This window comes from Tachysurus vachellii, chromosome 2 (genome assembly GCF_030014155.1).
Source record: "Tachysurus vachellii isolate PV-2020 chromosome 2, HZAU_Pvac_v1, whole genome shotgun sequence".
Taxonomy (NCBI): Eukaryota; Metazoa; Chordata; class Actinopteri; order Siluriformes; family Bagridae; genus Tachysurus; species Tachysurus vachellii.
In genome coordinates, this window is record NC_083461.1 from 6,726,207 (window position 1) to 6,739,677 (window position 13,471).

General features: G+C 38.4%; 1 protein-coding gene across 2 annotated transcripts in view; it reads left to right on the forward strand.

Annotated features, from left to right (window-relative positions):
- The window catches only part of rgs7b (regulator of G protein signaling 7b), a 96,819-nt gene extending 86,973 nt beyond the window's left edge, over positions 1 to 9,846 (forward strand). Inside the window, exons 12-18 of one of the 2 annotated variants that reach the window (XM_060895074.1) lie at positions 1,004 to 1,065; positions 1,198 to 1,308; positions 3,499 to 3,624; positions 4,087 to 4,273; positions 5,428 to 5,517; positions 7,659 to 7,694; positions 9,467 to 9,846. In XM_060895074.1, the coding sequence (XP_060751057.1) occupies positions 1,004 to 1,065; positions 1,198 to 1,308; positions 3,499 to 3,624; positions 4,087 to 4,273; positions 5,428 to 5,517; positions 7,659 to 7,679 (597 nt within the window). In that variant the 3' untranslated portion in view covers positions 7,680 to 7,694; positions 9,467 to 9,846. The remainder of the gene's footprint in view (positions 1 to 1,003; positions 1,066 to 1,197; positions 1,309 to 3,498; positions 3,625 to 4,086; positions 4,274 to 5,427; positions 5,518 to 7,658; positions 7,695 to 9,466) is intronic. The other variant, XM_060895065.1, reaches the window with a different exon arrangement.
- The last annotated feature ends 3,625 nt before the right edge of the window (positions 9,847 to 13,471 follow it).

Below are 13,471 nucleotides of genomic sequence, written 5' to 3' on the forward strand. Positions count from 1 at the left end.
AAGAGCCACTGAGGAGGAGATACAGGCCCAGGTACATACAGTACATACACACACACACACACACACACACACACACACACACAATATCACACCTGAGCTTAAAGAGTCCACTGAGGAGGAGCTACAAGAACAGGTACAAATACATGTGCACACACACACGCACACACACACAATATCACACCTGAGCTTAAAGAGCCCACTGATGAAGAGATACAGAAACAGGTACATACACACACACACACACACACACACACACACAATATCACACCTGAGCTTAAAGAGCCACTGAGGAGGAGATACAGGCCCAGGTACATACAGTACATACACACACACACACACACACACACACACACACACACACACACACACAATATCACGCCTGAGCTTAAAGAGCCCACTGAGGAGGAGCTACATGAACAGGTACATATACATACACACACATACCCACACATACACACACACACACACACACCTGAGCTTAAAGAGGGCCACGCACACGTACATACACACACACACCATCACACAGCCTACTGAGGAGGAGCTACAGAAACAAACACACACATACACACACACACACACACACACACACACACACTTGTAAGTGCTGACTGATGACTAGTTGATTGACAGAGTTAGGATCATGCAAGTGAATGTTAACATGTTAAGCTATAGCGTGTGAATTAGTGAAGGAAAGTTGCTAAAACTCAGTGACTGCAGCTGCTCTACGTCTTTAGTTTCCATCCTGATATTTCTTTATGCGTACAGAGTACATTGTAAAATACAGGACAAATTTAGGCTGTGTTCTCATTAAATCTTAATCCGGCTGTTTAATGTTAATGAGTCAGAGAGGAAAATAAGAAACAGGAAGTGTTTTAATGTAGCAAACAAACACTGGCTTCTGGTTTCACTCTGAATTAATGTTAATAATTTAGTTGACTAGTTGCTCTTAATTATTGATCCTAAGCTGCTATGAATATAAGAAATGTTTTTGTCTTCCTTACAGATACAGTATTGGCAAGCACAGTTGGACAGACATCGGTTAAAAATGTCCAAAGTTGCAGAAAGGTGTGTGCACATGATGTGTGTGGTAGAATTATATACATATTTTGTGCAAATATGTGAAGTTATGTAATATCTATAAAGCATTATGACTGTTATATGTTGCCCTTTTGAGCTTTTTTTTCCCCCTCACTGCAGTTTGTTGAGCTACACAGAGCAGTACATAGAGTACGACCCCTTCCTAACCTCACCTGAGACATCAAACCCCTGGATCTCAGACGACAATGCTCTCTGGGAACTGGAAGCCAGGTGTGTGTGTGTGTGTGTGTGTGTGTGTGTGTGTGTGTGTGCCTGTTCCTGTAGTTCCTCCTTAGCGGGCTCTTTAAGTTTAGGTGTACTGGTGTGCTCGTGTGTGTGTGTGTGTGTGTGTGTGTGTGTGTGTGTGGTGTGTGTGTGTGTGTGTGTAAGAGACATTGCGCACCCTGCTGCTGAAAAGAATACAGTTTATATGCAAGACACAACTCAGGAGCCAGAGGCAATGTGCCTGGTTCATGCTTTGTCAGAAGACTGAGAATGGAACTAAACTAGTAAAAAAATCTGCAACGTTCCTGGATTTTGTTGAAAACAGCAGGAGAACTTTAGTGCTCTTTCACCAGCAGGATGAGGAAATAGGAAATAAACAACCAGCAAGAATTTCACACTTAAAACGAAAATCAGCAATATTTTAGTAAAAAGTCTGTACAGTATTCTAGTTGAGAAATAAAACGTTATGGGTGTGCTGTTATAGGAAAATAATCAACATTATTGGTGGGATGGGATGTAGCTTGACATGAAGCGGAGTTACTGCTACCTACCCTGTGTTGCTTTTTTTCCAGTACATTCAGGTGTGCTTTATTCCTTTTATACCAATAAAAACTGCAACATATTTTTTATTCATTCTTGCTTTAATGCTGCATTCACACTTACAACGACTCAAAGCCACTAAGCAACCAGAGATCATTCCTTGTAAGTGAGCCCTACCGACTTCCGGCAACTTTAGGAAATAGAACAACTAACAAAGTTGAAAAAAGTTTCCCTTTATGCAAATATGGAGCGACTCGTGTAACTTCTACCGTTAGGAGTGAAGACAGTAGAGTGAACGTGATCGGTGGCAAAGAGCACACTCTGCTTTACCTTCATCTCCATCAGATATACGCTGCTAAATTTTATCCACAAACATTAAATCTCCCTTCAGAATGTTTAGCAGCAAGAAAAGTTATTTTTAGTTGTAGTTGCTCCATCCACTGATAAACGTTGTTAAGATGCAATTGGTGACTTGCAGCAATAAAATCGTTGGATGTGTCAATGTATTGTAACACCAAACTGAAACTGGAGACTCCTTCCAAAACAAAAAGCTTCACTATATCAACAATTGCATATGTTTTATGTGTAAGCTGTTATGATAGAAATGATGAGTGTGTTTATGTAAATTCTACACTGCCACTAGGTTCTGTGTGCTGTTACAGAAAACGAATCACTGCCACCAATAATCTGGCTAATCAGAGATCCATTTAGTAGTGCTGTGGTATAATATGGCTATATTTAACAGGTCTATGAGAAGACCACACACTCACCAGGTTACAGATCAGCCCTCCTGTTCTGTTGCCTGCGCTTACATATTTACTGAGGCGTATTTGCTTAGAAATGACCTTATCTTCCTGTCATGTGTGAATCTATCTCTTCTATCGCTCACACCTGCTGCTGGCAAGAGATAGACACCTATCAATACCTTTAATCCATCTCTCTTTCTCTCTCTCTCTCTCTCTCTCTCTCTCTCTCTCTCTCTCTCTCTCTGAGCTGAACACATAGAGTTGTGTCAACATAATTAAACGCTAACTCTCTATGTCTATCCGTCACCCTCGGTTCCTCTCTTCCTGAGCATGGTGAGCGGATTGAGTGTGTCAACATTGCTAAATCTTCTCTGTACTTTCTGTCCATTCGTTCATTTATTTATTCATTCAGTAAGCATGTTATCCTTGTGCCAATCCCAAGAACTCTGAGGCATAAGGGGACGTACACATAGCATGGGATGCCAGTACATCACAGGGAAGATTTCAGTAAACTAATCACCACTTGTGAGGTGTTTGTGGGTTGCTGAATATGGGAAGGGGTGGGTTGATTTGGGGTGGCACTTGGGAGCCACTTTGAAAATAATTTCAGTATGAATTGACCTTTAGTTTAAGGTCAACGCATTTTAAAGCATTATGGTAATGGATGAACAAGAAGGTTAATTTATTAACAAATTGATTCATAAATAAGTTCATTAATAAGCCAAGTCATGTGCAGTCATTAGTATGTCTTTAAACAGGATTCAGTCTTTCAGCCTTCAGGCAAAAATGTAAATTGTAAAACTAAAAAAATTAATCTGTTCAGTTTATCTCATGGTTGTGTTTTTTTGGCATTTTACATGTTTAGTAAGATAACTCTTTTACTATTACTCACTTTCTCTTTCTCTCTCAGTAAGGAGCCGGTTCAGCAGAGGGTGCGGCGCTGGGGTTTTGGGTGTGATGAGGTTCTGAAGGATCCTGTAGGAAGAGACCAGTTCCTGAAGTTCCTGGAATCTGAATTCAGCTCAGAGAACCTGTGGTAAGAGAAACTCGCCCTCACACGTTTATTTCTATCGTATATCTATGTATATCTTTATATTAGCGTAACAATTTAGGACCATTTTCATGGCTACTAATCCACTTGTTATAAACATGTTATAGTATGTTATGTTATAGTATGTTAATAATGAATGGTTAAGCATTATTTTAGCAAATACAAATTACATAAGCAAACAAAGTACATAAGGCAATAATTGTCAGAAATGTATCCATTAATTAACTTCACACAATACTACATATACCATGAATACACCTGGTACTGTAGTCTTTAAACTTTATTCTTGAAAGCATAAGTCCTTATCTGTCCAAAACTTTCTGTTAATAAATGTTCACAAATGTTTATTTACTTATGTCTTATGCACATTATACAAAAGTAAATGTAAAAGTAAATTCTGTTTGGTTATGTGTATTGTGTGTGTGTGGGTGTGTGTGTGTGTCGCAGGTTTTGGCTTGCTGTGCAGGAGCTTAAGAAGCAGCCGATCCGTAAGGTGCCCAATCAAGTGCAGGAGATCTGGGATGAGTTTCTGGCCCCCGGAGCCCCAAGTGCCATCAACCTGGACTCCAAGAGCTACGATAAGACCATGCAGAATGTCAAAGACCCCGGACGCTACACGTTTGAAGATGCTCAGGTCACACTAATGTGTTACGTGTACTTGTGTAGTGTGACAGGATGAGTTACATGTGATCAGTGTGACAGGATGAGTTACATGTGATCAGTGTGACAGGATGAGTTACATGTGATCAGTGTGACAGGATGAGTTACGTGTGATCAGTGTGACAGGATGAGTTACATGTGATCAGTGTGACGGGATGAGTTACATATACTGGTTCAGTGTGATGGGATGAGTTACATATGATCAGTGTGACGGGATGTTTTACACGTGATCAGTGTGATGAGATGAGTTACATGTGATCCATGTGACAGGGTGAGTTACATGTGATCAGTGTGATGGGATGAGTTACATGTGATCAGTGTGACGGGGTTAGTTACCTGTGATCAGTGTGATGGGATGAGTTACATGTGATCAGTGTGATGGGATGAGTTACATGTGATCAGTGTGATGGGATGAGTTACATGTACTGTGCCTCTGCTACCCCTTACTGCTCCAATTTTTCAGCCTACCTCTAATTTTGCACCCTATAGCCTCTCACTGGCTTAATTGACCTCTTATGCCTTAACTTCCCTAATTTACCCTATACTGCTCTCTATCACCCCAGTTTGCCTCCTACTGTTTCAGTTTACTTATCTATTGCTCCTTGCTACCTCAAATTTTGCCTTTATTGCCCTCTATTTCCCAAATGCTCTCTGGTGCTTCAGTGTGTCCTCTACTTGCCCCAAGTCCTCCAATATGCCCCACTTCAACCAATTACTTCCCCAAATTTTCTTCTACTGCTCCATACTGCCTCAATCTTGCCTTTACTGCCATCTACTGCCCTCAAATGCTTTCTGGTACTGAAATATGTCCTCTACCTATCCCTACTGCTCTCATTTGCCCTTTTCTAAACCAGTTTGTCCACTGATGCCTTGCACTGCATCATTCTGCCCCCGTTGACCTCTACTCCACATCAGTTGCCTATTACCACCCTACACTGCCCTCTACTGCTGCATTCCACCTCACTTTTGCTTTCCATTGCCTTCTGCTAACAAAATCTTCTCCACACCCAGTGTATAATTACAATCCAATTCTCCTCTTCTAATAATCAGAATCAAATCCTTATTTAAAAAAAACTAATATTGTGTATGTTTACATTTAAATTTAATGCTCTTGTTCTTTGTTTTCAGGAGCACATCTATAAGCTGATGAAGAGCGACTCATACAGCCGCTTTATTCGATCCAGTGCCTACCAGGAGCTTTTACAGGCCAAGAAGAAGGTAAAGTTCCACAAAAGACTGGAGACGACCATTTAAATACCCAGCTCAAGCATGTCTTTCTAACATAATTCCATCCTCTATTGCTCTACCTTGCCATCTCTAGCCCATGTTTGCTCTCTGCTGCCCTCTACTGCCCCTATAGCTCCATGTTTACTTATTACTATCCCACACTGCCCTTATATACCCCACAGTATTGCTACAATTGTTTTAGTTTTGCTCTTTGCTGCCATTATTGCTTTTTATTGCCTTAAATCTACCCCATCCCCCACCATGCTGCCCCACTTGGGGCAGAAGAAACTTCAGTGCAGACATTGTCATTATCATGCAGGAAGATTCTCCACAGCCTGCAGAATTATGTGCCTTTTATATTCAGGTCAGCCTGAGAGACTGTTAAACAGACTGTTTTCTCATTTTTGTGACGTGGACTAAGCTCATGTCTTCGCCGTCTCTCAGAACCAGAGATTTTATTCGTTTCTGTTTGATATTTTTCCAGCATGACTCTGTTTCTCTCTCTGTCTCTCTCTCTCTCTCTCTCTCTCTCTCTCTCTCTCTCTCTCTCTCTCTCTCTCTCTCTGTGTTAAAGCTTTTGATCATTTTCACTTGGCCTTGTTTGTATTAATTTCTTTCTCACTTCTGTACTTTTTTGCATTGTTTCTTTATGTCCATGTTTTTTTTTTCTTGGGTTTGCTCCTTTTTTCTGTTCTTTGTGTGTTGTTTTCTGTTCTCTGGTCTTCTGAAGCGAGTTCTGAAGCATGTACACTAGGAACAGCAGAGGTTCAGAGGTTTTCTTGTAATTGTGGTAAGTGTGGCTTGCACAGAGAGCTAAGCCCAGCTTGGTTCTCTCAGACTGAATATGTGAGGATGAGAGAGAAATACAGCAAAAATAATTACAGCACAATACAATTAAGAAATTTCCCTTCAAAAAGTCACTAATGGTGGTTAGCACGTTCACCTCACACCTCCAGGGTTGGGGGTTCGATTCCCGCCTCCGCCTTGTGTGTGTGGAGTTTGCATGTTCTCCCCGTGTCTCGGGGGTTTCCTCCATGTGCTCCGGTTTCCTCCCCCGGTCCAAAGACATGCATGGTAGGTTGATTGGCATCTCTGGAAAATTGTCCGTAGTGTGTGAGTGTGTGAGTGAATGAGAGTGTGTGTGTGCCCTGTGATGGGTTGGCACTCCGTCCAGGGTGTATCCTGCCTTGATGCCCGATGACGCCTGAGATAGGCACAGGCTCCCCGTGACCCGAGGTAGTTCGGATAAGCGGTAGAAGATGAATGAATGAATGAAGTCACTAATGGTTTCTCGCGATTGTCAGGAGATTGTGAGTTTAAACCCTGATGACAACCGAGCCATCCATAGCCATTAGCCAAGAAAGCCAAAACTGTTTCTCCTGTCAATCACAGTAACTACAGTATGGCTTCATGTACACTATGTGGAAGAGGGCAGATAACAGCTACCTCCAAGTGTGTTACACTGCCCTGTGATTAAGCATGAGCACCAACCGCTCTAGTTAATAGCAAAAAGGGAAGAAAAATGGGGTAATTTAGCATTTAATATGAACTCCGATGTATACATTTATTTTGATGTTGGACTACCAAACTATCCCAACACCACCTGGGTGTCACTTCTGCGCCCTTAAGCAAGGCCCTTTACCCTCAACTGCTCGGTTCTATAGATGTAATAAATCTCTCTGGATACGGGCATCTTCCACATTCCATAAATGTAATACTAATAAACTATAAGAAGAGCAAAAAACACATGAGGCACCAGGATGCACTAGGAGAATAATGGTCACAATGCTCATAAACACAAAGCAAATGGTCACAGTTTACAGTAAAGTTGTGGCTTTATGATAGAGTATGTGTTTTCTTTTGTGTTATTTTATGGCTCTGTGTGTTTTTCTGAGGTAAAATATACTTTATTTTACGCTCACATGCCAAGTAAAGAAAGCTGAATGTACCATCCATTAAAGAATAAGAATAAATATTAATAAAAAAATTAAACCATTCGAAAATATGAATAAATAAATGAATAAATAAATAAACACAAGTCTATAATAACCCAAACTAGAGATAAAATTTTTAGAGTAATTTAAAATAGGGTGGGGTAATTAAGATATTTTTTTTTGTTTGTTTTTTTACAGAAAAGCAAGAATTTGTTCTGAAGAAGTGGATGCTGGGTAAGTTCTTCATCAAACATACACAATATACAAATATATTCACACTAATACAAATTTCATACACAATGTCACTGGTGTTCCTGTCACTGATTTAATAACGTCACTGACCATAAAGTCAACATTATTCCAATTGTTAGCATTGTACTGATCAGGAGGTCTTTGTGTTTACATGTATGATCAGAAGAGGTTCATTATTATAGTTTAACAGCGCTCAGAAACCTCTGGCTATAACATGAACATGAGTTAATACTGATGCCCACACTGATGCTGATGCCCTGATGCCCACACACTAATGTGTTATGTTTCACAAAGTAAAGCATCTAATCAGTGATGTGGTGATGTTTCTGAAGGAGAAGTCTGATTTAAGTTCTGGAAAGTCTTCAGGAAATTTACACTGAAAAATGACAGAAAGAGAACGAGAACAAAAGTGTGAGGGAATAAGAAAGAGAGCGAGAGATCGAGAGAGAGTGAGTGAGTGAGTGAGTGAGTGAGTGAGTGAGTGAGTGAGTGAGTGAGTGAGTGAGTGATAGTGAGAGAGAGAGAGAAAGAGAGGTAGAGGGAGAGACAATGAGGGAATGAAAGTATGAGCGATTGAGAGAGAAAGAGAGAGAGAAAAGAGAATGAAAATGAGAGAGAATGAGAGTAAGTGTGAGAGATTGAGAGATAGAAAGAGAGAGAGAGTAAGAGAGAGAGAAAGAGAGAGAGAGAGTAAGAGAGAGAGAGAGAAAGAGAGAGAGATAGTAAGAGAGAGAGAGAGAGAGAGAGAGAGAGAGAGAGAGAGAGAGAGAGAGAGAGAGAGAGAGAGAGAGAGAGAGAGAGAGAGAGAGAGAGGTAAAGGGAGAGACAATGAGGGAATGAAAGTATGAGCAAACGAGAGAGAAAGAGAGAGAGAAAAGAGAATGAAAATGAGAGAGAGAATGAGAGTAAGTGTGAGAGATTGAGAGATAGAGAGAGAGAGAGAGAGAGAGAGAGAGAGAGAGAGAGGTAAAGGGAGAGACAATGAGGGAATGAAAGTATGAGCGAATGAGAGAGAAAGAGAGAGAGAAAAGAGAATGAAAATGAGAGAGAGAATGAGAGTAAGTGTGAGAGATTGAGAGATAGAGAAAGTGAGAGAGTGAGAGAGAGAGAGAGAGAGAGAGCATTGTTTATCACAGCTTTCGTTTAAGTAAGAACAGAACATAATTTGTCTCCTTCCTTAGCATTTAAGTCTAACACGTTTGTCATGATGTGACATTCAGTAATAAATTATTCTTCAGTAATAAATTATTCTTCAGTAATAAATTATTCTTCAGTAATAAATTATTCTTCAGTAATAAATTATTCTTCAGTAATAAATTGCCACACGTCTCGTCCCTTGGCATTCTCTATTTCCCTATAACATTACAGCCTGTTGTGTTTTCTTGCTCCCTGATCATTTACCCGCTGCTTTTATTCAAAGTAACCATTTCTTCAAAGTGAGCTTTTCTTATATATTCATAATTTGTATTATAATTTATTCATAATTAAATTGTTCAGCAATTTAGTTTTTTTTAATGTACTTTCTGAAAGAAGCTGAATTAAACAACGGTAGAATTAAACAACCAAAAAAAAAAAGAACGTTTTTTAAGAATGTCAATTTAAATTCTTTGTGAATTCTTTCTGTTTGTAAAAGTTTGATGAGGCCACAGGCTTTTAGTACAGAATTTATATTAGACTCGTGACTCAGACATTAATCATGTCTTGAATGATTAATTAAATGGGTTTTTTTCATGTCTACTCAGTGTTATTTTTAGGTCACTAGATTTCTGTCTGTGTGTAGGACGTCAGAGATACGATCCTCAGGCATCTACAGTACCATCCTGTAAAACTGCGTCACACATCATCTGAAGAGGAAGAGGAAGAGGAGCGTGTGATTTGTACATTACTGTAATCTACTGTGCTTCATAATAAACCCACAAGGAGGTAGAGCCTTCAAGTCATTGCATGTCTGATAAACAGAGGTAAAAGGTGGCTTTTTTTTTTTCCATCGTTCATCATCTGCTCATGAGGAGGACTCAACTACCCCACCAACCCCTCTGCCCCCATTAGCCTTCCCCTAACCTTTCATTTCAGGGTTACTTCCTTTATTTTCACATATCAGCTTTAGCTGTGTTTTGTGAACTGAGAATAGGAATAAAATCAGTATATATAGTATCTATAAGCAAATACCAAACTCTTTATGACATTGTATAAACACACACACACACACACACACACACACACACACACACACACACACACACACAGTATTGCAGCTGTAAAGCCATGTCTGAATGAGAAAAATCCAGATGTCAGATGTAGTTGCTCCAAAATGCTTTGACATGTCTCATTTATTTTTATACTCTATTTATGAATATGTTAATTTGTTATCTGTATAATATTCTTATTCTTATTATTATTAATATTATTATTATTATTCCTTTTTTATTATTTCTGTACAAACTGGGGTACACAGTGAAAGACGAACTATGACTAAGCCAAATTATGGACAGAGCGTATTTTTTAATCCCAAACCCACCCTGATACCTGTGTTTATTTTTTTATTAGAGAAACAACTGACCAAATACGTGGTGTTTGTGGATTTGTGAAATGCAGCGATCACTGCCTCTGTGATGGAATCTTTAAATTATGTGTCATGACCTTATGGAGTGTTGTAGTTGGTGTGGAACTCTAGATGAAGTATGGCGTCAGGTTGATATGTTCATATGGTGTTGGAGTTTGGTGGATGTGGTTAGATGTATGTTGATAAATGTGTGTGGATGGATAAACGTGTGGAATGACGGATCACAGAACGGCATAAAGAGTTCATTCTTCTTCTCCAAGAGCTTTGTCCTGGTCATAGTGGAACACATGCACACACGCATACACTCACGTATGCAAGCACACACACGAACACATACACACTACAGACCATTTAGAGATGCCAACTGGTTCCACTGGATGGACTGGTGGAGGAAACCAGAGAACTGGTAGGAAAGCCTATTGCACTGAGAGAACATGTAAACTCCATGTACAGAGGGCAGAGGCATGAATTAAACCTCTCTGTACAACATATCTAACAGATGTCAAATCATAAAACTCAACTAAATTGGTTCATCTGTTGCCTGCGCATTGAACTTTTTTAATACATATTATAGTAGAATAAATAAAAAAATGTGCTCACAGTAGAAGACAATTAGAGAAATAATTTAATCATTTTATAACCCTTTCATAATGATAAATAAAAGAAAGATGGGAGGTGTAGATCATGCCAAAGTCATTCTTTAAAAATAATATATATATATATATATATATATATATATATATATATATATATATACTATATATATATATATGTATATATATATCACAGTATGTCTTTACATTAGATTTACATCACAGAGAAACAGGTAAAAATATGTCTTTAAGACCAGGGTCCGTATTCATAAAGATTCTTAATGTAAAGTTTCTCCTAGTGATGTAATTCTAAGAAAATTCTTAGAAATGTTGGCATTTCCCCTTGAAATGTAAAAGAAGACACTAGTAAAGATAAAAGTTCTTCATAAAGCATCGTAACCCTTAAAAGAGCTCATAAGGTCAAACAGTGTTAGGAGTAGTGAGGAGGACTTTAAGAGGATGAAGAGTTTCTTTAGCAGAGGAGAAAATGTGCTGAAAGATGAAGAGGGAGAATAAATGTGTTGTATACAATATTTAATAATGATAGTGAGTGATATTTAATAATGATACATAGTGGTCAGAATGATGTAACCAATCATATTAGAGCTGACAGAGCAGAAATGTCATAGAGACAAATTATATCATTATCTTACATTTCAGCTCTGTTTCAGAGATGTTAGTGTTCAAAGTTTATCTCGAAATGAAATAGTGGCAGAAATGCTATAATTTTGTAATTTTATAATTACATTTCTGCTCTGTGTCTGAGATGTTTACATTTACATTACATTTATTACATTTATAACATACAGAATTTAGCGCATCTCTAATATGATGAACATAAAGACAAAGTGAAAGTTTATAACAGACCAGAGTTTTTTTATTTTTTATTTTACAACAATCCAGTCTTTAAAAGAACGTTATAAAGAGTAACATGGTTAAGCCCCGCCTCCTCTCTAAGATAAAAGTTGTTGTATTTTCCTTGCTCAGTGTTGCTCTGTGATTGGTCCTGAATCACTCTTAAGTTAAGATTCCTAGTTAGAAAACTTTAGGATCTCTCTGAGATCATTCTGAGAATATTAACGAATACAGGTCCTGATCTAAGATCTCTTTTAGTCTTTAATAGTTTAAAATCACTTAACTTTGGGTGGGCAACACTGATTTTTACCCCTCAGCAAAAGGATTTTTATTTATTTATTTATTTATTTATTTAAAAAAAAAAAAGGAGTTTAACTGTAAAATATTTTTTAAAGAAATCTACTTTTTTTATCTTAAATTTGGCTGTGTACATCCAGCTCATTTGTGAATTTTGGTGGATGTTGCACTCATCATGTTGATGAAAGGGCGATGCTCAGCGATGTCACTAATCAAATGTGGAGGAAAATCGTCTTGGCCGCACAGCGCAGCAGTTTACACCCTAAAAAATAGAATTATAGTAGAAAAACCTGGTTTCCAGGAATGTGTACAGTACAATGGCAGTATGATTTGACTTGCACTTTATTAAAGAAGTAAAGACATGCATTAAGAGGGAAGTATTTAACAATATAAAACACCTCCAACACACTGAATGGAGGTTATCACAGTTAACTCATGCTACCCAACAACAAAGTCGCCTGAGATGAACTGTCTTTGATGTGTTTCCCATCACCAGCAGTAGAGTTAATACGCATTAAACACCTCCAGTTAACATTCTTCAGCAAAATGTCAAGACCAATTTCTCAAAAACCAAACATCTTTTTTACGTGTTTTTTTTTAGTCTTTGTGTGGAAAACAAGGTGACCGTGGTGCAGAAAGGTGAACAAATATTATCTAATGTGAAAGGGTGTACAAAGAATGTTAATAATAGAAGAAGCAGTAGAATTTAGAACAACAACACGTAGAAGAAGAAGAAGAAGAAGAAGAAGAAGAAGAAGGAGGAGGAGGAGGAGGAGGAGGAGGAGGAGGAAGAAGAAAGCACCTTTTTAAAAAGCTTGTTTATAATACATTACAAAATGACAATGATATGAACTAGTAAAAGATAACTAAGGAACGGTGTGTGTCCACTCTACCTCTGGCTCTGTGTGTGTGTGTGTGTGTGTGTGTGTGTGTGCGTGTGTGTAAAACAATCAAATGTAATGAAGTGAAGTGAATTTCTAAAGCACAAATCAAAACCATCACAACAGTAAAACTAGTGGAACTTTCTAAAAGTTAAAGCAGGCAATAAGTTTTCTGCTCTATTTGAAACATTTCTGCTGTATTTGAGGGACTGGGTTTGGAAAATCTCTGTCACTACAGTATATGAGTGTTTACACAACACTCCTTAACGTCCATGCGGAAAGTTACGGAAACACCGTAGAAACTCGATTCTTCTCCAAACCATTTCGTAAATTTGTGATGTCATGATGTTACATACAAGAAAGCATTAATAAAGATATGGGTGTATAACTAAGGTGTAGATAACACATATATACACCTCAGACTTTAATACGAACACCATGCATGCTCACTCGTACTCCTGACCCATCATGTCCAAGCAGCACGACAAAAAAAAATACAGGGAAAGAGTTTCAGTTCACATCTCAGTATGCAGACTACATTAATCCACATTTAATGTAGATGAGCTGCAG